Source organism: Malaya genurostris, chromosome 2 (assembly GCF_030247185.1).
Source record: "Malaya genurostris strain Urasoe2022 chromosome 2, Malgen_1.1, whole genome shotgun sequence".
Taxonomy (NCBI): domain Eukaryota; kingdom Metazoa; phylum Arthropoda; class Insecta; order Diptera; family Culicidae; genus Malaya; species Malaya genurostris.
Window position 1 is genome coordinate 18777846 of NC_080571.1, and position 24880 is coordinate 18802725.

At 41.0% G+C, this 24880-nt stretch overlaps 1 protein-coding gene across 6 annotated transcripts in view; it reads left to right on the plus strand.

Moving 5' to 3' along the window:
* Nucleotides 1-24880, plus strand: part of LOC131427333 (myotubularin-related protein 13) — a 47905-nt gene that overhangs the window by 16741 nt on the left and 6284 nt on the right. For all 6 annotated transcript variants that reach the window (XM_058590414.1, XM_058590412.1, XM_058590413.1 and 3 more), the window contains 6 exons: nucleotides 17038-17123; nucleotides 17192-22455; nucleotides 22518-22673; nucleotides 22741-22959; nucleotides 23024-23148; nucleotides 23223-23311. In XM_058590414.1, coding sequence (XP_058446397.1) covers nucleotides 17038-17123; nucleotides 17192-22455; nucleotides 22518-22673; nucleotides 22741-22959; nucleotides 23024-23148; nucleotides 23223-23311 — 5939 coding nt within the window. The remainder of the gene's footprint in view (nucleotides 1-17037; nucleotides 17124-17191; nucleotides 22456-22517; nucleotides 22674-22740; nucleotides 22960-23023; nucleotides 23149-23222; nucleotides 23312-24880) is intronic.

Consider the following 24880-nt stretch of genomic DNA (forward strand, 5'->3'; position numbering starts at 1 on the left):
CTTTTCAGCAGATCTGTTAACTATGACAATGTTCATTCATGTGTTAATAACATCAAGTTACAATATGAACAAAATTTCGGAATTTTGTTGCGTATCCATTCCGTATATTCCTAATATGCCAAAGCGGAAATCAATGTAAGTTACTAAATATTTTATGCGGATTGTTTCACATGTTTTCTTCCCCGTATTGTTGCCATATTATTTACCGACACTTTCCGAAGATTATCGACGTTTTTGAAGAAGGATTAATAAAATTACACTATTACTGAGTGTAAACTCCAACACAACACTTTTCGTTAAAATATATAAAATCTTCTCTTGGATCGATTAACTGTTTATAAAATTAATAAGTTTGTACGTTTCTCGAAAATTATTATCATAAAATAAAATAGTTTTATTTGTTAAGGTTCAAATCTTTAGGTTGTTTGAGCTTTCAAGTAACTTTGAATTCATCATAATTGACTTCTAGTTAAAGGACGTTATTCAAAAACTTAACAATGTAAAAATTTGTGGAAAGGGATCAAAATTGAATAGAATCAATTATCAAGAAAGAATCTAATTGTCAATCTTATCATTCGCTAACAATCTAAACGCTTAAACTAGAGCAAGATTGAATATGTTTTTAGTTTAATGTATCATCATCATTATCATCTTTATTTTCGTATTTATTATGGGAACCCTAGAAACATTTCATTTTTAATGTTATTGTGCTCGGTCGTGTCTTGAATACAACCCTCGAATTTTTTTCCATTAAAAAATACATCCACTTTTCAATTTAGGAAACATTTTCATCTGAAGTTTTAAAATTCGTCATGTTTCCGAATATTTACTAATTGATTCGTCTCAAAACATGAGCACTATTTTACATAATTACACCACTTTTCAATGTTGGATGACTTCATAATTAGTAATGTTGACTTTTCACTTATTTTGTTGTTGTTTCAATTATAGATGTTTTAACAGCTTAAGGCCATTCGCATCTTCGGACCAGAACATCTTTCTGACCTTGTGTGCGGGACTAGGAATTGAACCAAGGTGGGCTGCGTGAAAGGAATCGACAATCCCATCACGCTATACCCGTCCTCTTTCACTTATTTAATCAAAGATTGAAAACTTCCAAAATTACACACTGAGCAAAAAAAAATCTTTAAAAAATATGACCTGAAAATTTGCATTACATTCCCTTTATTGCGCTTTGTTTTCATCTCATTTCGTATCGTAAGGTTGTCAAGTTTTCGCATTATGTTATGAAAGAAAAAATCATTTTCTTCTTTACCGTCAACAAGTACTTTTTTTGGTATTCGTGACATTAGTTGCATCATATTATTCAAATTTATTTTTCATTATAACTGTTTCGGCTTCGAATATTACAACAAATGCTTACCGGCAGTTATATTGAAAAATTGCTCGACTGGTGTAATTGCTCCCCTTTGTCGACTATTTCGGATGTCACTCTCTAAAGAAGTTTTTCCCAACTTATAAAAATCTTCTATTATGTTCCCAGTGCATAAGAAAGGTGACAAAAAAAAGACGTGGACAATTACCGTGGCATCACATCGCTTAGTGCAGTTCCTAAACTGTTTGAAAAGGTTATTCTGACACCGATTTTCAACCACTGCAAGCAATATATTGTCGACACTCAACATGGCTTTATGCCTAAGCGCTCCACAACCACCAACCTATTGTCATTCATGTGCTACGTGACTGATGGTATGTCAAAAGGTTTACAAACAGACGCTATTTACACCGATCTCTCTTCTGTCAAACCAACTAAAATATAACAATTGCTAAATTGGAAAGACTTTGATTCGGCTCTAACATCCTTCGATGGCTGCAGTCATATCTTATAGATCGTCGTTTAGCAGTGAAAATCGGCGATCACGTTTCCAATGAGTTTATCGCTTCGTCCGGAATTCCGCAGGGTAGCCATCTCGAGCCTTTGATAATGTTTACTGTACTTCAACGACGTCAACTTTACTCTAGAGGGCCCTCGTCTATCGTTTGCCGATGATGTTAAGATCTACTATTACATTCGGAGCCCAGTAGATGCAGGTTTTCTTCAACGACAGTTGTTCAGCTTCGCCGAGTGGTGTAAAGTAAACCGTATGAAATTGAATCCAGACAAATGCTCGACCATCACGTTCTTGAAGAAGAAAGAGTCGTTTCATTTTGATTACTTTCTGGAAGGATCCCCGATAGTCAGAACGACGTGTGTAAAAGACCTTGGTGTCTTTCTCGATGAGAAACTGACATTCAAGCAACACATCAGCTGTATCGTTTCTAAAGCTTCTCGCAACCTAGGATTAGTAATGAGGATGGCTAAACATTTTACAGACGTGTACTGTTTAAAATCTCTGCATTGCTCACTTGTTCGTTCATCTCTGGAGTACTGTTCAGTCGTTTGGAACCCTCACTACATAAATGGAGCACATAGAATCGAATCGATACAACGCAGATTCATTCACTTCGTTCTACGGTGCTTACCGTGGAACAATCCTCACCAACTACCAAGCTACGAAAGTCGCGGGTTACTAATCGGTCTCGATACACTACAAGTTCGTCGAGATGTTGCACGTGTTTTATTGGTAGCAGATGTTTTGACCGATAAGATTGACTGCCCTGCTTTGCTCCGCGAAATTAATATCAACTTCGCAACAATTCATTTCTTCGACTTCCTTTACGACGAACTAACTACGGTGCTAACAATGCTGTTATTGGCTTGCTGAGATCATTCAATCGCGTTTCATTTGTATTCGACTTCAATCTATCACGCAGTAGGATACTTGGAAAATTTTTATATATTATTAGAAATTATCATTAGGACCATAATTTGTCTGTTGATTATACCTAAATAAATAAATAAAGTACGTGTTAAGGCCATCGTCCAAGTACCATGCGCGGGGGTGGGGGTGGAAATTTTCGATGGAAATTTTGAAAAATTTGCCAAAACCAAATACATACAGACCTTCGAAAAGCTTTTATCTATCTGCAGGGTAAAATCGGCTGAAAAATTCGGAGGATTTTCCGAGTCTTATCAAAAATAGCTTTGAAAAAAATAGTTTTTTTTGTGATCTTTCACAATAATTTGAAAAAATAATTCGATGGCATGATCAAGGATGGCTTTTATCGTATCAATGAACGCTCACTGGCAACTCTTCACACGATTGAATCAGTGCCATCAAAGAGAGACGGATATCATCGCAACAACCAAAACCCAGCATGACTCATTTACCATAGAATCGACACCAGTGCGAGAGCGAATTTCTCTCGATGACATTTCTGAGAATCAAAGGTTAGCACGCTGCTGTGGGGATCCTCTCTGAAGCAACAAACGGTCGCTTATTCTCGTTTCGCGATCCGATTCTATACAGGCAGTTGATAATTGCGATAGAATCATTTTACTATTGCCGCTTATTCTAACTATGTGCATATAATCTTCGTATAAGTTGTGTCTCTGAAAATGTATATGAATGCTCCACACAAGGGTTTTGAAATATTGCAACCTAGTATGAGAATCATCAAGTTGAATCATCGATTCGATTTTCTGCGATAATTGTCAACTTGCGATTCTCTCTTGGGAAATTCCACACAGCAACGATCATTATCAGACTGTAATTTTTTTTTAAGGGCGTGAAATACTCAGAGTATGAAGTGGAGCGAAGAAATGTAGCATAACTCTCTCACGGTTCATGCATTGAGAGACTTGAGTTCTTGTAGCATCTTTTACCGGATTGAAAATGTTGTATACAATATAGATAGCAATATAGCAGCTTCTGTCAAATTTTCGGCAATCACCAACACTGGGCATGATTTTTTTTTTCAAATATACCTTATGGTGGCTACAAGGATCACATTCGGACACATTTTTGGAAAACCTTTACACGCTTTTCATGGAAAAATAACGAATTTCATAAAACCGATTTCGTTGAAATTTTTGAAATTCGTTGATTTTCTATGAAAAGATTGAAAAAAATTTCCAAAAATGTGTCCGAATGTAAGGTTTATTTGAAAAAAAAATTTTATCATCGTATTATTTTTCCAGATAATTGTGAAAGATCACAAACACTCTCATTTTTCAGAGCTATTTTTGATAAGACTCGGAAAATCTTCCGAATTTTTCAGTCATTTTTGCCCTGCAGATAGATAAAAGCTTTTCAAAAGTCTGTATGTTTTTGGTTTTTTCCATCGAAAATTTCCAAATTTCCGAAAAATGTCAACATAGCGTTGTTAAGTGTGTGTGTGTGTGTGTGTGTGTGTGTGTGTGTGTGTGTGTGTGTGTGTGTGTGTGTGTGTGTGTGTTTCATCGGCTGTGCATCTGATATTTTCATATTTCTAAAAGGGCCAACCCACTAAAAATGTAAAACGAAAGGAAACAAAAACGAATAAAGTCGAATTGCTTTGAAACTGGTTCTAACAATATCGTGTGTTATCTTATATTTGGCATTGGGCACCTTTAAGAAGAATTTTGACATTTTAAACCTGCAAATGTAATAGTGCAATATTACATGAATAATAATGCAAATGGATGAATACTGGACCAGCGATAGAACGTATATCAATTGCGATGATATTAAGAACAGAGTAGTGAACATATCAGAAGCGTTTTTAGTTGTTTTTTGAATATATGTACAATTTCCAAGATATATGAATCAGTTCTCAATGTGAAGCAAGGCGAAATAAGCAGACATATGAAATAATTATAGTGATTTTAGTGGCTGAATCACGTTTTTGAGATAGCGTTACGCTAAATCAAAAAAAAAATGCGTACATTATTCTAGTGGAAATTTTTTATTGCTGACGAATCGCAACATTCAAAATAAATATAAAAGACGCGGACAAATTGAGTTCACCACAATCCCGACGGCTTTTGAATATGCATTAGAACCATAAATTCAAAATTGAATTTAATTTAGTGAAAGAAGTTTGTGAAATAAAGAACCAACCAAGTGGACGCTTCTGAATTGAGCTCCTATAGTGTTGAAGAAAGAGAAATAACACGAAAAAAACGATTTTTCTAGATTAGTCCACTGTTAAAAGCTCGAAGGAATAGATAGTAAAAAAATCTCTCGAAATATTAAGAATAGATAAAAACACTTTGTTGAACAAAGTGATGGTTGAGTACAAAAGAGTTTTGGTAACTGAAAGTAGAAAAAGAGAAACTCTTGCAATTGTGACCATTAGCGACGTGGAAGTAAGGAGTGTATCGAAAATAAGTTATCCACACATTTTTCTTTCAAATTATGATAAAAAACGATATTTTATTCAAACTAAAAACTGATCCTTTATTGTACGAGATTAATCTTGAGCATAATGAAAACCGGATGAAATTTATGTTATTCCTTCACGAATTTTCGAACTTTTGATCGAACGCTCTTCATCAAGTTCCAGACAAGTGTTGCATCGCAGTTTTTGGACGCTTGAGCCCAAATTTTTTTGAACTCCTGCATGTTCTCAGTTGCCTTACCAGTCTTTTTGAAGACCCTCTTCACGATTGCCCAGTAACGTTCGATAGGTCGACGCTGAGGGCAATTTGGAGAATTGATATTTTTCTCAATGAAATTTATACCCTTTTCCGCAAGCCAATTGAGAGTGGTTTTGGCATTGTGAGCCGACGCTAAATCCGGCCAAAACAGTGGAGGTGTGCTATGATTCTTATGTAAAGGCAGCAATCCCTTCTGAAGACACTCAAATGGATAGATTTCTGACTTTATAGTTCCGGTAGTGTAAAAAATGGTTGACTTCAGACCACAGGAACATATTGGTATTGTGGACCTGGAAGGGTTTTTGAGTCCTCCTTTACATAAGTCTCATCGTTCATCAAAACGCATGCATCCGGACACTGCAAAAGACGCGAATACAATTCCCGAGCCCTTCTTACCCTTCTTACTGACTTTATAGTTCCGGTAGTGTAAAAAATGGTTGACTTCAGACCACAGGAACATATTGGTATTGTGGACCTGGAAGGGTTTTTGAGTCCTCCTTTACATAAGTCTCATCGTTCATCAAAACGCATGCATCCGGACACTGCAAAAGACGCGAATACAATTCCCGGGCCCTTCTTACTGATCGCTTCTTATTTTCTACACTTTTTTCGAGATTTTCTGCTTCTTGTAGGTCTTCAGGTGATTTCGCCTCTTGACACGCTGGATCATTCTGACACTTGTTCCTGCTTTTTTTGGCCAAATCACGTATTGACATTGATTTGTTCTTTATGATTAGAGATACCACTTTCTGGTCCAGTTTCGAGTTGGAAGAACCGGATTTTCCAAAGAACAGTGTTCCCCAAACTTATTAGTGATGGTTCTAACACTGACATGATGAGTTCCAAACCGCTTCGTCAATTTTCGCCTAGTAATACCCTTCTCACTGCGCCATGTGTCCGAAACCTTAATTTTCACTGCCTTCTCAATACGCGACATTTTAAAAACGCAGAATTTCAACCGCACAAACAAGTAAACAAACGAAAGCTGACAGCCAAACGCACAGCATGCTGTGATCTGAGCAATAAAAACCATCACAAATACATGCGTACAACACAAATGTATGTGGATAGCTTATTTTCGATACACTCCTTAGTAAAGCCGTTGATTGACTCTTGGCTACATACATTCCTCTTGGCCGCTCCTGTCCGGAGAAAGGTACTATCAATCTCCTATTGGATCCCAACCCTTTAGGAACGACTTTTTCGACTACAAGAACGAATTATTTCTCCAGATACTCAGTTTTCTAGTTGTTCGGTCGGTCTTATCATTGTATTGCGTTGGGCACTTTCATAGCTTGAAAAAACTTGAGTCCAGCTCTCTTCAAAGTTCTTGTGATGTTTCACTAAGGAATTCCATATCTTTGAATCGAAATGGTTGTAGAGAATTCTAGATTTTGCTTCGAAGATCTTTCTTAGTGTCTTACAAATCTTTCTATCCGCGAATTCCTTTGGATCTTTATATAGAGAAAAATTTTTTTTTTCCACGGTAAGTGCGCAACATTTATCCTTCGTTCTACGTCCATGGATATGTAAACGATATTGGCGGGATTTTGTTGACCAAAATTCAATCGACTAATTCCTTACCCGTCAGTTCTGTCAAATTTCGACTGGATTAGACTAAACACATTTCTAGCGAAGTGATTGGTCTAAATACACTTCTAACAGAGTATCTTTACTTGCGATAATTGCCTCGATTTTGTGTTGCTAATGTTCAAGTGGGCAGCGTAGCCTAGTTCGTCTGTCATGGGAAAATAATAGTCGACTTATGGACAAAATAACATGGCGACTCTGACTATTAGTACAACTTACCAGGTTATTTATTATTTCCATTTATCATAACTCTGTCGGATTGGAAAAAAAACTCTGTAACCGCATTCGGTCACAAACTTCTGTCTCGGAAATTTTCATGTCATCACAGGTTACGGCATCGGTTACGATTCCGTACGAACGATCGACTGAGGTAATACCTCAAACGAGCGAAATTGTCTATTCGCTTGTTCACCTGCCTGCCCTGTGAAGTCACTCCGTTAAATTTCCTCAATCGAAACCAAGCCAACCTTGACTTCGGGCAGCTCACGCGACACGCTTTCCAGTGGTTTAAGGACGCCCCCACCGCGGCGAAAGCGTTGCTGCGGAAACACTCGAAACCGTTTCGTGTGCCCAGTCATTACGAGCAGTTCCATCACTGTGCAGTTCCATGGCGGAGCATATTTTCCAAGTGCGGAAAATCACGAGACGCGATCAACTTGCTTGCGCTAAACTCTCAATTTCATCGCACCCGCCCGTCGAATGGTCAGTCGTTACTTTTCTTTCATCATCCCGTTCCGTCGAGAGTGAATGGCGAAGAAAATTGCATAAAAGTTAAATGTTTTACGGATCGATGTTGTTTTTCGCTAGGAAATTTATTACCTTCACATTTTTAGTACCTCCCCCGGCCCTGTCCGTTGTCGGTTTGCTGCTACGAACCACCATCGGAGCCATCGAATCTATTTCTGCCCCATGACGCGGCTGATCCGATCCTCGGATCCACTTTTCGCGTGGCTTTTCTCTCTCTCTCTTTCGCTAACTCTCCCGAAATGCCGTCGATTGTTGTTTATTTCACTTTCGCCACTCGGGGGCTAAACTACGCCGGCCACATCTGGCCCATCCATTTCGTTTTGGTTGAGGCCACAAAACGCGCGCGCGGCATGTGCGGATCAAAGAAGATGAAGAAAACGCAACGATTCGGTGGTGGTGTGTGGTGTGGTACGACGGAGGGGGGATGTTCCACAAACCGTGGCAATTGTGATACACATATTTGCCATTCCGATCGAAATAGCTTTAACACGTCTAGGGTTATGTTAAGATCGGTACTGACGAACTGCGCAATCGCAGTGCGTTCACCTGAAGAAGCAACGCTTAGCACGAGCTGAGAGACATTTGGTTCGATATTGGGCCAAGCCGAGCATAAAACTATTTTAACAAGGTTTTCAATTTTTTTAAGAGTTTATTTTTCTTTACGTTTTATCATCGACTCGATAGTGCAATAGAGGTAATTTTCTTGAATGATAAATGACGGTTATGTAGTATCTCGCCACGTATATTTTCTAGCCAAAACTAGTTTCTTTGGTCAAGTTGATACTGGCAACTAACACCGTGACAAAGATAGGAGCCTCATTTACAAAATTTGTACTGAAATGAAATCGACACAATTTAGTTTATTGCACCATCGAGGCTGGGTGTCAATTTGAAAAACCTATCCGCGTAAACTTTTTGCCTTTCGCTATAGAAAGGTATTAGAATTGCTGAAAAAAAACGACTTTCGAACGGAGCATCGGAGACCCATAGTGTGTGTGTGTGTGTGTGTGTGTGTGTGTGTGTGTGTGTGTGTGTGTGTGTGTGTGTGTGTGTGTGTGTGTGTGTGTGTGTGTGTGTGTGTGTGTGTGTGTGTGTGTGTGGTGTACTTTTAGAAGATATTTGAACGCGCTCAATTTTCTCAGAGATAACTGAACCAATTTTAACAAACTTAGGCTCGTTTGAAAGCTACTGTCGGACCATTGATCAAGTTCGAAGATCAAATGGTTGTGACTTTTGGTTCCGGAGATATGATTGTATAAGTGACGTAACCGACAAAACACTTTGATTTTTACCGCTCTTATACATATAAGGGTGCCAATATTTTGGGATCATCTCTAATTTCGTAAAGCGCTAGTGCTCAAAAGTTTAAGCACCTCGAAAAATGTCCTCATGCAAAATTTGAGCTAAATCTGACATGCGTAAGAGGTGCTGCCCGGCGGTTAAGGTTTGAAAATTTTCGATCTTAAAAAAGCACCATAGGGTGAAATTTCTAAAATCGAACATTTTTTTTTGATGCCGAAACTCTTAGAACTGCATGAAACGTCGAGATTTAGTGTCATCTTAAAAAAAATGTTGAAAAAATCAACTTTCTGTGACTATTGATATTTTTTCTAAGTCCTAAAAAGTCGATTTTTTCAAAAAAATTTTTTTGCGAAATATATATCATAGCATCTTGGAAGACATAAAGATTCTATATTCTACATCATCTGTTCATCGACTTCAAAGCCGCATACGACACGGTAGACCGTGTAGAGCTATGGAAAATTATGAACGAGAACGGCTTCCCTGGGAAGCTGACAAGACTGACTAAGGCTACGATGGATGGTGTACAGTGTTGTGTCAAGATTGCGGGCGGTTTCTCTGAGCCGTTCGAATCACGTAGGGGATTGAGACAAGGTGATGGGTTGTCCTGCCTGCTGTTCAACATCGCACTTGAAGGAGTTATGCGAAGAGCGCGGTTCAACATGCGGGGTTCGATTTTCACGAGGTCCGGACAATTCGTGTGCTTCGCTGATGACGTGGATATAATCGGTAGAAACAAGGAGACGGTAGCAGATCTGTATACCCGACTAAAGCGCGAAGCGGCACGAGTAGGACTGAGGATAAATGTGTCTAAGACAAAGTACATGCTGGCTGGCGGAACTGAACGCGATAGGCAACGTCTGGGCAGCAGTATTACGATCGACGGCGACGAGTTCGAGGTGGTTGACGAGTTCATCTATCTTGACTCACTGGTGACTGCGGACAACGACACCAGTCGGGAGATCAGGAGGCGCATTATATCCGGAAGTCGTGCCTACTATGGACTCCACAAAACATTGAGATCCAGGAAACTTCACCCCCGCACGAAGTGCAACCATGTACAAATCACTGATAAGACCGGTTGTTCTCTACGGGCACGAAACGTGGACAATGCTCGAGGAGGACCTGCAAGCACTCGAAGTCTTCGAAAGGAGGGTGCTGAGAACGATCTTCGGTGGTGTGCAGGAGAATGGAGTGTGGAGGAGAAGAATGAACCACGAACTAGCGCAACTCTACAGTGAGCCAAGTATCCGGAAAGTAGCCCAGGCTGGAAGGGTACGGTGGGCGGGGCATGTCGTGAGAATGCCGGACAACAGCCCCACCAAGTTGGTGGCACCTCTAATCCGGCAGGTACAAGACAACGAGGAGCGCAGCGTTCACGGTGGCTGGACCAAGTGGAGCGAAACCTGGATAGTATCGGGCGCCGACGTGGTTGGAGGTAAGCAGCCATGGATCGAGTTACATGGAGAAGAATTGTTGATCAGATAAAATCTTAAAAGATGTATTATCAGAAATATATATATACAATTTAGAACCATCGACGAATGATAGTTTTTTACATAGCAGCGTAAGGTTCAAATCATTCAGATACAACAAAAATAAAAAGGGTCCGAGATGACTACCTTGAGGTACCACTGAGTTTGTTAGAAAATTCAGCAATGCAATCACAGGTTTTAACTGTCATAGTACGTCCTATCAAATTAGACTGCAGCCAATTCAAAACCTATTTTAATCCAGCTAGTGGTGTAATGATGCCTTTCTTATTTTAATTCTCTCTTGTAACAGATCGGCTGAAAAGTTCGTATCGTTTCTATGAGAGGGCGCCACTAAAATTAAATCCATACCATTTTCAGTTAGTACCAACCTTCAAAAGATACGTGTATAAATTTGACAGCTGTCTGATTATTAGTTTGTGAGATATTGCATTTTGAGTGAAGCTACTTTTGTTATTGTGAAAAAAAATGGAAAAAAAGGAATTTCGTTTGTTGATGAAACACTACTTTTTGATGAAAAAAAGTGCCGCCGATACCAAAAAATGGCTTGATGAGTGTTATCCAGACTCTGCACCGGGCGAAGCAACAATTCGTAAGTGGTTTGCAAAATTTCGTACTGGTCATATGAGCACCGAAGACGATGAACGCAGTGGACGTCCAAAAGAGGCTGTTACCGATGAAAACGTGAAAAAAATCCACAAAATGATTTTCAATGACCGTAAAGTGAAGTTGATCGAGATAGCTGACACCCTAAAGATATCAAAGGAACGTGTTGGGCATATTATTCACGAATATTTGGATATGAGAAAGTTTTGTGCAAAATGGGTGCCGCGTGAACTCACAATCGATCAAAAACAACAACGAATTGATGATTCTGAGCAGTGTTTGGAGCTGTTATATCGAAATAAAACCGATTTTTTTCGTCGATATATAACAATGGACGAAACATGGCTCCATCACTTCACTCCGGAGTCCAATCGACAGTCAGCTGAGTGGATGAACCGAACCCAAAGCGTTCGCATGGTATAATTTTCATCGACTACCTTGAAATGGGAGAACCCACAACAGTGACTATTATATAGCGTTATTAGAGCGTTTGAAGGACGAAATTAAAAAAAACGGTCTCATTTGAAAAAGAAAAAAGTTTTGTTTCATCAAGACAATGCACCGTGTCATAAGTCGATAAAAACCATGCTGAAATTGAACGAATTGGGCTTCGAATTGCTCCCTCATCCACCGTATTCTCCAGATTTGGCCCCCAGTGACTTTTTCCTGTTCTCAGACCTCAAGCGAATGCTCGCTGGTAAAAAATTTAGTAGCAATGAAGAGGTAATCGCTGAAACTGAGGCCTAGTTTGAGGCAAAGGACAAATCGTACTACAAAAATGGTATCGAAAAGTTGGAAGATCGCTATACACTGAGGTCTTTTTTTATGCGGTCTTTTTCTATGCGGTTTTTTTAACGCGACTTTTTTTATGCGAATTTTCAGAGTTATGCGGTTTTTTTTATGCGGTACGTAAATTCGCATAAAAAAAGACTTCAGATCGCTGTATCGCCTCTGATGGCAATTATGTTGAATAATAAAAACGAATTTTTGCAAAAAAATGTGTGTTTCTATTAAACGATACGAACTTTTCAGCCGAACTGTTATGCATCGCTATTTTGCTAGTTGGCTGCGAGCGGGACAACTAGATCGGCTGGTGAGTGGATGACAAAACTGAAAGTCACATCCATTCGCTCGCTGGATAGTCACTTTCGTATGTGTGCCGTGTGTTGATGAGTAATAGGGTGGGACAAGGTTGTATGGGAAAAAGGTGAAAAGGTTTATTTTATCGCTCCACCAAATTTTTTCTGTTCCCTTTGGTTTCTCAATCAGATCTATACAAAATTTTTGCTTGATCGGTGAAACTATATTTTTGCGCCCGAGGTTTAAAGTTTGTATGGAATTTAGTATGGAGAAATTCACTTTCCACAAAAGAAATCGGCTAGAGATAAACCTATGAACTCTAAAAATCAGTGCATGTGTGATTTTTGTTTGAAAAACTTAAACCCAATAACTTTTCCGAAGATATAAACTCTCTATTTCATATAGTTCCGAAGATACAGACTGTACTATTTTATGCAAACAAAAACATTATTTACATGACTTTTTGTGTCTTTACAGTAAGATGATGCTAGATATATTAAGGAATGAGCCATCGTTCGGACCTTGTATCGGTTTTCCTTTAATAACTTTTTCTACAAATGTCGGATTGTTTTGCAGTCTTCGAAGCTTTTCTTCCTCGTTAAATTTCTTACAAAAATTACACATGCACTGATTATTAGAGTACATAGGATGATCTCTAGCCGATTTTTTTTTGTAAAAAGTGAATTTCTCCACCATACTAAATCCCATACAAACTTTAAACCTCGGGCGCGAAAATATACGATTTTTTAATTTTTAGTTGGTTTGACGTAAAGCCGCCATAACTAAGTTCAGTTTTTCAATGACTGAGCGGAAACATATATTGGAGAAGCCAAATGAATGAAAAACTAACAGGAAAGATGATTTTTTGGAAAAAGATACACTCAGAGACAGGACTCGACCCTGCGTTCTTATGCATTCCGTGCATACGCGCTACCATTTCGCCACTCTGAATCTTGTTTTAGTCACTCTAAAACGCCAAACAGAAACAATAGCGCGTACATCGAATATGGTTTACATCCTGGCCGTCACCCGACCGATACCTTATATTCAAACATCTTCTCTGTCCATCAAACACTAGTCTTCTCGCTTTATATCTATTTCTCCGATCAAGCTTTGAGTAGGAGAGTGTATTTATAATCGCTTGTCACCTTCTTTAACGGTGCCAATCGCTGGCTGGACATCGTCAGCGACAGACCCCTATGAAGGTAGTATTGATTGTTGATTGTGTTTGACGGACAGAGAATATGTTTGGATATAAGGTATCGGTCGGGTGACGGCCAGGATGTAGACCATGTTCGATGTACGTGCTACTGTGTCTGACTGGCGTTTTAGAGTGACTAAAACAAGATTCAGAGTGGCGAAATGGTAGCGCGTATGCACGGAATGCATAAGAACGCAGGTTCGAGTCCTGTCTCTGAGTGTATCTTTTTCCAAAAAATCATCTTTTCTGTTAGTTTTTCATTCATTTGGCTTCTCCAATATATGTTTCCGCTCAGTCATTGAAAAACTGAGCGAAAATATAGTTTCACCGATGGAGCTAAACTTTTGCATGGTGGTTAAGGGACCCAAAAGGAACACGAAAAGTTTGGTGGGGCTGGTATCAATATTTTGCTCCACCCTAATGAGTATACAAAGTTCTGTGTGTTCACTTGAGTATATTGAACACCAATTAGCTGTTGATTTTGATTCCCCGGTAACTAACAAACTATACTTGTGTCTCGATGAGTTGTTGATGGATTTGCCACATTCAACTTGATTCGAAAGCATCACTTCAATATTGTACGTCTTAAAATGGGATATTGTGCATACTGCAATTTCTTTTTACATACCATATGATAAAAAAAGAACCGGAATTTTCATTTTAAAATTCCCGCGCTTGTCCAATCGGTAAACTTTTATTCTCTCAACGTTGGCAACACTTTTATACACATTCTGTCAAATTTTGACGCATATCGTACGATTAGTTTTTGTTTGGCGTCTATACAAAGAAGTTGAAAAATTTTCGTGTGGCGATTTTTATAATGGATGAAAATTTAGAACAACGTGCGTGCATCCAATTTTGTGTTGCAGATGGATTTAAGTGTTCCGAAACGTTGAAAATGTTAGAAAAGGCCTTCGGTGAATCGTGTCTAGGAAAGACACAGGCATACGAGTGGTATAAACGCTTCAAAGGTGGGATCAAGCGTTGGAATGCATGTATTGCCGCAGGAGGAGAGTACTTCGAAGGCGATAATAAAGAAATTTATTAAAAATTGAAATTTTGCGTTTTGCCTTTTTTAATAAAATTACGGTTCTTTTTGCCTTTCTCATATAGAAAGGTTATGCAATCACTGTGAAAACCGACGTTTGAACCGAGGGCCGAGTGTCATATACCATTCGACTCAGTTCGTCGAGTACGCAAAATGTCTGTGTGTATGTGTGTATGTAACGTTTTTTTGCACTAACTTTTCTCGGAGATGGCTGAACCGATTTTCGCAAACTAAGATTCAAATGAAAGGTCTTGTGGTTCCATACAAAATTCCTGAATATTATTACGATCCGACTTCCGGTTTTGGAGTTATGGGGTAAAATGTGCAAAAAAAACGAAAATATGTGTTCTAACTTTTCTCATAGATGGCGCGACCGATCGATTCTTGTCGAGTTATATGAATTTTTTCATAAACCCCCCCACCCTTGTTTATGAAACTTGCTACACTTCCTCCCCTATAAAAATAATCCTTAAACCATCTCGGAAATGCCAAGTTTGGTGGCAATCCGTTCAGTAGTTGCGAAGTTATGGCGAACATACAAACTGACATCCATTTTTCCATAAAAAAAAATTGTTGAAAAATATAAAAAAAATCCTTGATTTTCAAAAAATTACATTATTTCGAGAATATGTTTCTTTTTCATATATTATTTCTTCATTCTAAAAATTTGACAGTATTTTAATTTGAACTTTAGCTACCACGTATATAAAAATCCAAAAAACGTTTTTTTTTTCAAGATATTTGAATATTAGGTGTTATTTTTAAAATGAAACAAAATATACACAAAATTTCAACAGTCCTAATTTTTAAATAGTCCTACCCAAAACAATGCGGATGATTAGCGAAATTAGCGCGACAAAAATATTTTCACCACTAAATATTAGTTTTTTGTAGTAGGTGTCTTCACAAAAGTTGTTTGTAATCAAATGGCGCTCCTTTCGATGAAAAAAGTTACTAGGGTGGTCCTTATTTAGATTGAAATCTGAAATCTAACTTTCTTAATTGAACTCAAAATGGATTTCGTTGTACAATAAAGTAGTAGGAAATTTTATTTTGAGCAACTTTACTGAAAAAAAGCACCTCTCTAGCTTTTCATTTGATCGAGTTACATCAATTTTCCCGAGTAGAAGTAGGGTGGCTCCTAAAAATCACTTTATTTTGTTCTAACATTTTTGTGAAATGTTCTACGGAAAAGTTGTTTTCAGAAGAGTTATTGAACTAATCATTGCGCACAATTTTGCTCAACCAAGCTTTTTCATATGAGCTACCCGTAAAACGTTATGATTGTTTTTTCATCAAAAACTAGTCAAAGTTCATTAGATGCCAGAGCAATGAAAATGTATCCTATGCTGTTCCTGAAAGGTCATGATATAAGTAAAAATTTAAGAGAAAATTGGAGGGGTGTTATTTTTTTAACTTTTTTAAATTAGTTTTAAAAATACCTTCAGAAAACTCAAAAACATTGCATAACTCTTAAACGCCTAACGCCTTCTTCAGCAAAATAATAGTATCAAATCAGGTCTAAAAGTGTCCCATACATTGTCCTTTCGAGAAATGAGACACACGAAAACTACTTAAGGACTTAGGAGCCACCCTACTTTTACTCGGGAAAATTGATGTAACTCGATCAAATGAAAAGCTAGAGAGGTAATTTTTTCAGCAAAGTTACTCAAAATAAAATTTCCTACAACTTTATTGTACAACGAAATCCTTTTTGAGTTCAATTAAGAAAGTTAGATTTCAGATTTCAATCTAAATGAGGACCACCCTAGTAACTTTTTTCATCAAAAGGAGCGCCATTTGATTACAAACAACTTTTGTGAAGACACCAACTACAAAAAAAAAATATTTAATAGTGAAAATATTTTTGTCGCACTAATTTCCCGTTTCGGACCATTGTGCAGTGCTGAGATTTAGAAAAAATCATAGCCACTTTACAGGAAATAAGGCTGATACGCAACAGATTTTCGGATGCATCACGATGGATTAGAGGTTATATGACAAGACATGCGGCGGACTTCCATGTTTCATATAGGAAATTTTTGCAGCCGATACAATTATAATGATAATAGTAATAATGAAAATTCAATCACAAGCATATTTTATGCTGCTGGCTCAAACCTATTATCCTATATAGTATGAATTTCATATACAAAAGTAACATGAGCGCAGGATTTCACTCGTTCAATTAGTTGAATCAAAATAGTGCGTAAGATGTAAATATAATATCGGCTGTCCTGGTTCCCGGATTTCGACTAACAACCGACGATTAATAGTCGCAATAGTCGCTTCGTTTTCTCCTAACGGCCTAACCGATCTTAGAACTGTTTCATTCTGTAGGTTATACTAGTTTTTGTACAATTTGTTTTCCAAGAATCAAAGAAAGCTATTTGAAGAGTATCACTCATATCATAATATGAGAGATATGAGAAAGGCATAATGATTATTATTACTAACAAGCTCTCTCTAATCTTCTTGTCATCCACAGGAACAGGCATCAGAAATGGTAAAATTATTCAACGCTTTCCGGAGAAAGATTGGCCCGATACTCCGTTCATCGCTGGCATTGAATGGGTAAATTCGCGATCGAATTCTAACCTTCCGCTAAATATTCAACATTGATTTTCGATTTTATATTCCAGTTCTGTCAGCCGCAGGGTTGGTCACTATCGACGGTACGTCAGGAGCCACAGTTCTTCGTGTCCGTCCTGACGGATATCGATGCAAACCGGCACTACTGCGCCTGTCTTTGTTTCAACGAAACGATTGCCATCACGCCCAGTAAACCGATCGATGAGGAGGAAGAGGATGACAATCTGTCGGCGGCTAGTCGGGCACTGTTGGCAAACAGCAGTGGTCCACCGTCAATCACCCACCACAGCATCATGTACGCACCGAAGTGTTTGGTGATTGTGTCCCGGTTGGACTATATCGAAACCTTCCGAAATTGTCTGGGCACCATCTACACGGTGTACCTGGAGAGTTTGAAGTTTCACCTGCACCATCTGATCGGCAGTATACTGGGATGCATTCAGGTGCCACCACCCGGGGGACCGCAGGTTCGCTTCTCAATCGGTGCCGGTGATAAACAGGTCCTGCAGCCTCCCCTCTCGCACACACTCCCCGTTACTGGATCCTGTGTCAGTCTGTTGTTTCAACAGTTGGGCACGAAAAATGTGATGTTACTGTTTTGCGCTGTGATGACCGAACACAAGATTCTCTTCCATTCGACGAGCTACTCTCGCCTGACCGACAGCTGCCGAGCGCTGACAGCCCTGATGTATCCATTCCGCTACAGTCACGTGTACATTCCGATCCTACCAGCGTCGCTGGTAGAAGTATTATCCACGCCGACACCGTTCATCATGGGTATTCACAGCGCGATGCAGTCGGAGGTGACCGAAGTTTTAGATGTGATTATTGCCGATCTGGATGGAGGCTCGATACATATTCCGGAATCGTTGGTGCCACCGGTTGCCAAGCTTCCTCGAGCGCTTTGGGAAACAACGGAAAATGCACTGCGGCTGGTTTTACACCCGGAGTTGGCACTGGCAGATCTTGCGTTTCCACCGAACAACAACAACAATAACAACAACAGTACGAACGGAGCGTACGGGTTTCGGGAGCAGAAGTCGGATGGAATGCTGGACAAAGAGATTCGGGCCGTTTTTATGCGATTGTTCGCGCAGCTGCTGCAGGGCTATCGGTCGTGTTTGACGCTGATTAGGATTAATCCGAAACCGATTATTCAGTTTCATCGCGCCGGTTTCCTGGGCGCACGAGATCTGGTGGATTGTGATTTTCTGTCGCGAGTGCTAGACAGCATGTTCTTTACGGGTTTCGTGACGGAAAGGGGACCCCCCTGGAGACCTTGTGATGCCTGGGATGAACTTTACAGTTCCATGAATGATTTGCTCAAACAGGAAACACAAGATCCGAACCTGATATTGGTGCACATTCAGGAGTTGGCCAAACAGTTGTACATCAACGAAAACCCCAATCCGCAGCCGTACCAGCAGAAGATTTTAAGACCACCGGAAGGGGCGTTTGCGCGGATACATCAACCGTCGATGCCGTTGATTGATTCTCACGAGGTCCAGAATGTGATCAATGATGGTCTGGCAGCGAACGATCTGCAGGCGAGATTGCAAACGATTCGGCCAACACCGCGCATAGTTCCGATGGGACCATATCTCAAACCGGTCCCGGAACTGCGACCGATCGTGAACAACAGCGCCAGAAAACTGGAAGTACTGAAAACTTGCATAAGCTGTATATTCGACAATAAGATTACCGAAGCAAGGAAAAGTTTTCCGGCCGTTCTTCGGATATTGAAGCAACGGGATGCCCGGTTGACTATGTGTCGAGAGTTAGCCAAGATCGCCCATGGGAACAAACAGTTAGATCATCAGCAGTTCGATTTGGTGGTTAAGTTGATGAACCGAGCACTACAGGACGATTCCTCGAAGGATGAATACGGAGTGGCGGCAGCTTTGTTACCGCTTTCGACCACCTTCTGCCGGAAGTTGTGCACCGGTGTGATACAGTTTGCCTACACCTGCATACAGGACCATCCGGTTTGGAAGAATCAGCAGTTCTGGGAGGATGCCTTCTATCACGATGTTCAAAACTTCATCAAAGAACTGTACCTGCCACGAAACAACCCGGAGAAACCGTACAGCAGTTGGTCTACCGACAATGGTCTGACGCATTCGGCGTCCCGTGATAAGATGGACCGAGCAACGTTGCTTTCGCGTGTTCAGGAACCATCGGCCCTGGAGATCGCTGCCGATCAGATGCGGATATGGCCGAGTGTAGATGCCGAAAAGCAACTGGAGCTGATCAGTTCCGAGGAAAAGACACTCTACAGTCAAGCGATACATTATGCCAATCGAATGGTGTTCCTGTTGATTCCGCAGGACGTCAACACCGGAGGAAGGGTACAGAAGATCGATTCACACGCCGATGACGATGCCAGTGTTTCGAATAGCGTGATCGAGTCGCATAGTCACAGTGATCATAGCGATGAAGGGTTCGAAGATAACGACCCGGGGGAAGTGGGTACGCAGGTGGCTAAAATGGTGTGTAAATTTATCGATCGAGTGTGCAATGAGGGCAATGTTACCGCCGAGCATTTGCGAAATCTCCACCAGATGGTTCCGGGTGTAATTCAGATGCACATCGAAACCCTGGAGGCAGTCAATCGGGAAGCCAAACGAATTCCTCCGATTCAGAAACCCAAGCTACAGTATCCTTCCCTGTTGCTAGGTGAGGAAATCATCGGAGAACCCATGCGAGTATATTTGCTAGCGGATGGTCGCGAGGAGAAGGAAGTAGGCAACTCAAACCTGTTACCGGCCGAAGGTGCCCTGTTCTTGACCAACTACCGTATCGTGTTCAAGGGGTGGCCCTGCGATCCGTACTGCTGTGAGCAGAGTATCGTCAGAGCCTTCCCGATATCGTCACTAACCAAAGAGAAACGTCTGACGGTGATCTACCTGCCGCATCTGGAGCAGGTTCTTCAGGAGGGCATGCAGCTGCGATCGTGTACGTTTCAACTGATCAAGGTAGCCTTCGACGAGGAAGTGGTACAGGAATCGATCGAAGCATTTCGCAAAACAGTGCACAAGGTTCGCCATCCGGAGGACGAGTTCGGTCATTTTGCGTTCGCCACCCACGGGATGGCCAATCCAACGCCACTGCACAAAGTGAAGGAGAAAAATGCCACCCTGAAAGATTTTGCCAAAAAAACACTGCTGCGAACGGCGAAGAAAGCTGGCTTCAAACAGAAAGGAGCGACCAAACGGAAGTATATTCTTCCGGGAGCGGATTTTGACGAGACCTATGGTAGCAGTGCGACAGGGATAAATGAAAATCCAGAAGATGAAGACGGTTCCGACGACGGAGCGGACACAATGCCCCGCATCACGGTCAAAGACGTAGAAAGGCTCAAGGAACGAAGTTACGTGAAAGATTGGTTCCGCGTTGGGTTGGGCGATGTACAAACGGGTTATCGGATTAGCTCAATAAACTGTAACTATAGCTTGTGTAGAACTTACCCGGCGATGTTGGTGTGCCCGAAGGACGTTAGTGACGATGCTCTGCGGAATCTTTCCCGTTGCTACAAACACCATCGGATACCTACGGCAACCTGGAGGCATAAAAACGGAGCTACCCTGTTGCGTGGAGCCATTCCGTTGGCAAAAGGAGTCATGGGTATGCTTAAGGGTCACCCGGGGTCATCGAATACCTCGGCTGATTCGGCTAGTTTCCAAGAGCAGGATCGTTACTTTGTGTCTGTTATCAAAACCACCCCGCATACTCGACCGATTCGGCATACGTGGGGTTTGTCAGACTCCAACATATCTCTGGATTCACTAACTCTGGCAGCCAATAATCTGATGACTCGTTCCGACATGTCAACGCTGACTCCCGACATCAGTCGAAAGAACAACGTCGGATTGTATTCGATGAATAATTCTTCGTTTTCCAGTTTCGGAGCACTGCGTTCGAATACAAAAACCAACAAGTGGGGTTCACTCAAGCCCAGTGGTAACAATAGTACCGCCGCCCTTCGGGATATCCGTGACCACTGGGATCAATCATCGCAGCAATACACCTTTCAACGTGTGCCATTGTATTTTCTCGGTGAAAAATCTCAGTCAAAGTCAGCGAAGCTGTCGGAAATGTACGCCGAGTTCATACCCGTTGACTATACGGACGTTCGACATTCGCGTACCGCTTTCAAAAAGCTGATGCGATCGTGTCTGCCATCCTGTCTGAACACCGAACCCGATCAGACCTTCTCCCGACTGGTGGAAGGTTCCGAGTGGCTTCAGCAGATTCGGGGTCTGTTGCAACTGTCTGGAGCCGTCGTCGATTTGATGGACCTTCAGGAATCCAGTGTCACCCTGGCCCTCGAGGACGGTTGGGACGTGACGGCTCAAATTTCGTCCCTGGCACAGCTCTGTCTTGATCCGTACTACCGAACCATCGAAGGATTTCGGGTACTCATCGAAAAGGAATGGCTTGCCTTCGGGCATCGTTTCGGACACCGCAGTAATCTCAAACCGAACAGCAGTTCCGGTTCCCCATTTGCTCCTACATTCCTACAGTTCCTGGACGCAGTCCACCAGATACAATCTCAATTCCCGCTTGCCTTCGAATTCAACGAATTTTATCTGCGCTTTCTGGCGTACCATCATGTGAGCTGCCGTTTTCGAACGTTTCTGTTCGATTGTGAATTGGAACGGGTCGAATTCGGTATCACGGCCATTGACGACAAACGTGGTTCACTGAATTCCCACCACAAACACGTTGTAGAAACGTTGACCGTTTCCGATGACGATAACATCTATCCGGGTGGAGTCGGCGGTGGTGGTGGTGGCAGGGGTAATCACGCATCCAATACGCAAAAGTTTGGCCCTTCGCTGTTTGACTACATCGAACGGCAGCACGCTAAGAATCCCATCTTCTACAACTTCATGTACACGCCGGATCCGGAACGGCTGGTACTGCGACCGCAGAGTTCCATATCCGTGCTGGAAGTATGGTCGTACTATTTGGACGAAGAATTGGCGCAAGGTCCCCCGTACGATCCGGAACTAGTCAGTAGCGATAATCTGGAGGATGACAGTGATTACGTGAGCAGTGGAAGCTCGACCGTTCGACATCCGAAACGTAAAGTGGTTTCGGTTGGGTACGATAGTTTGAACAAGTACGATGCGGATGCGTTCTCCCGGCTTCTGGAGGAATTGAAAAACGCCGAAGCAGAGCGGGGGCTGCTACCGCAAAAGTGGCGTCAGGTGTGGGACAAACTGGAGCTGCCGCATTCCGATTCACTTACCCGCCATGCGTCCTTCAGCAGTGCTTTGGTGAGATCGCATGGTCGACTACTACACAAAAGGTAACCTGTTAGCGATACAAACATAATCGATTCGAAGATAATGTTTTTTTTTCCTCTCCCAGATCGACGCTAGAAATTATTATGCGTGGTCGCCAGGTTGGCTACCATCAGGAGAACTTCCTTCATCCACATCGTTTCGAAAAGCATGCCTACTCGGCTCCGATCAATTGCAATCACTGCGGGAATGTTCTCTGGGGTCCACTACTGAATGGCCTTCGGTACAGTTCAGAGCGTAGCGAGTAAACCGGTACGGTTTGATAATAATTTTCCATTTGACAATTTCAGATGTGTTGATTGTGGTAATACCTATCACGAAAAGTGCGCCGAATCGGTGCCGAAAAACTGCACCAAGTACAAGGCAGTGGAAGGAAACCAACAAACGTTGTCGCGGAATCAGGGTGACAACAGCAGCGTAACGTCCAGTGTGAACACAACCAACACCACTAGTCAGCATTACTACGACCAGTTTAGCAGTAATGTCGCGGACGATAGAACTCATGAAGGGTAAGTTTGATGGAGTAGTTTTGGTTGGTCAACATTTGTTCATTCCCTGGTGATATCCTTCTAGATACTTGTACAAACGAGGAGCCATACTGAAGAACTGGAAGCAGCGATGGTTCGTGTTGGATTCACACAAACACCAGCTGAGATATTACGATGCAATGGAGGATTGCAACTGTAAGGGCTTTATTGGTAAGTGATCAATTGGTGGTCAATATAAATAATTATGAAACAGTAAACAAGTGGAATCGTTTTGTAATCAACAGATCTGGCCGAAGTGCAATCAGTGGCACAGGCCCCGACCCAGGCGGCACCGGTGCCATCGAAGAAGATTGACGAAAAGGCGTTTTTTGATGTAAGTACCATACAGACTAGTGCAAATAAAGTAACCTTATTCTGAATCTGGATTTAACACGTGGATCGATAAGTCCCGAGACTGATACAAAGATGAAAATTTCTTCAAAAGATACCTGTCAAAACTTCATGATATTCTTATGTTTGATCAACGAGTTACACTGCCGTTCTACGCATAACTGTCTCATATTACTTTCGGTCAATTTTGACTTTTTGCTACCAAACATTTTATAAACAAGAAAATGAAATCTGGCAGTTTGTTCGGAAAATTTTCGAAAAAATTTTAACGTAAATTGTCCTATCTGTTATATTCTACGCATAACCCCATAAAGAAAAAACAAGATATTTTCCATTTTGCGGCAGTGTGTGGGGCAATGAGAGCGCAAGTCAGTCCAATGCCGATGATAGGAGAGCTAATGGCGGGCTAGTCTATGCGGACCACATGATCGCCATGGGATGGGATAATGTTATGGGTTGGGGTAGGAAAACGACGTTATTGAAATGTTGTAATAATGTCACGTCCTTGTCTCATCCTACCAAACTTCATTATCGTGTTCAGATTTTTGTCAGTAAACATCTGAAAACTTCGTATTGTATCCGCTTCGGTCTTGGCCCTGCTCTTCTTTATCGTATTTCATGTCTGAAGCGGTATAAACGATTATTGCCTAAGCGTTGTCAGATTAATCAATAAGAACGTTGTCCAATTTTTCCCTTTATGGGTAACTCTAGCAGAGGGTGGGGGTTACAGGGCTCCACACTTTCCATACCAGCCGAACTATGCTATAGTGCCAAAATGAACACTAGCAACACTAGAGACAGATTCCTTTACGGTTACCAATTTGCAACGAAAGATACGAGTATTTTCTATTGCAAGTTCGTCAGAAAATTTGTCACTTGGGCAGGAAATGTGCTTCACCAGTCAATCATTGAGTCGTGCGTCTGTATCGTATTAGTATTTTGTCATCCTACCAACTGCTTCTGTGTCTTAAATGTCCTCGTCGATGAAACTTTGGAAAATTTCGCATTGTATCCGCTTTGGTCTTGGCCCTGCTTTCCTATATATTCTTTTATGTCTGAAGCGGTACAAACGATTATTATTTTAAAGTTCCTTAATAGATGTAAATATGTTTGGTCTACTAACACTATTCTATCTTTGTCGAAGATACGTTACATTTTCTTTTTCCCCATTGCATTTCTTTTTTGACTATGCCGGAGAAACCTGTTAATATCTCAAGCTGATAGATTATCAAGAATAAAAGAAAAATAATAGTGATAATAACAAGAATAATGAAAGGGATAATAAAAATAGTAGTGCACTTACCTTTTTCTTTTACCATATCGTAGTTTACCAGAAGTTAGGTTATTACATAAAATACCTATTATTCATTGTTTTCCTGCGATCCTTGGAGTTTTTTCTCGCCATGAAAATAAAATAAAATAAAATCACGTGTTAGTGAGTTTGTTAAATTATATAAGGTAAGGAAGCGCATTTAACACTAGATTGCCCAGGAAAGTCATAATATGTACACAATGGAAGGATTGCTCAAAATTATGTGATCTTTTTTTTTTA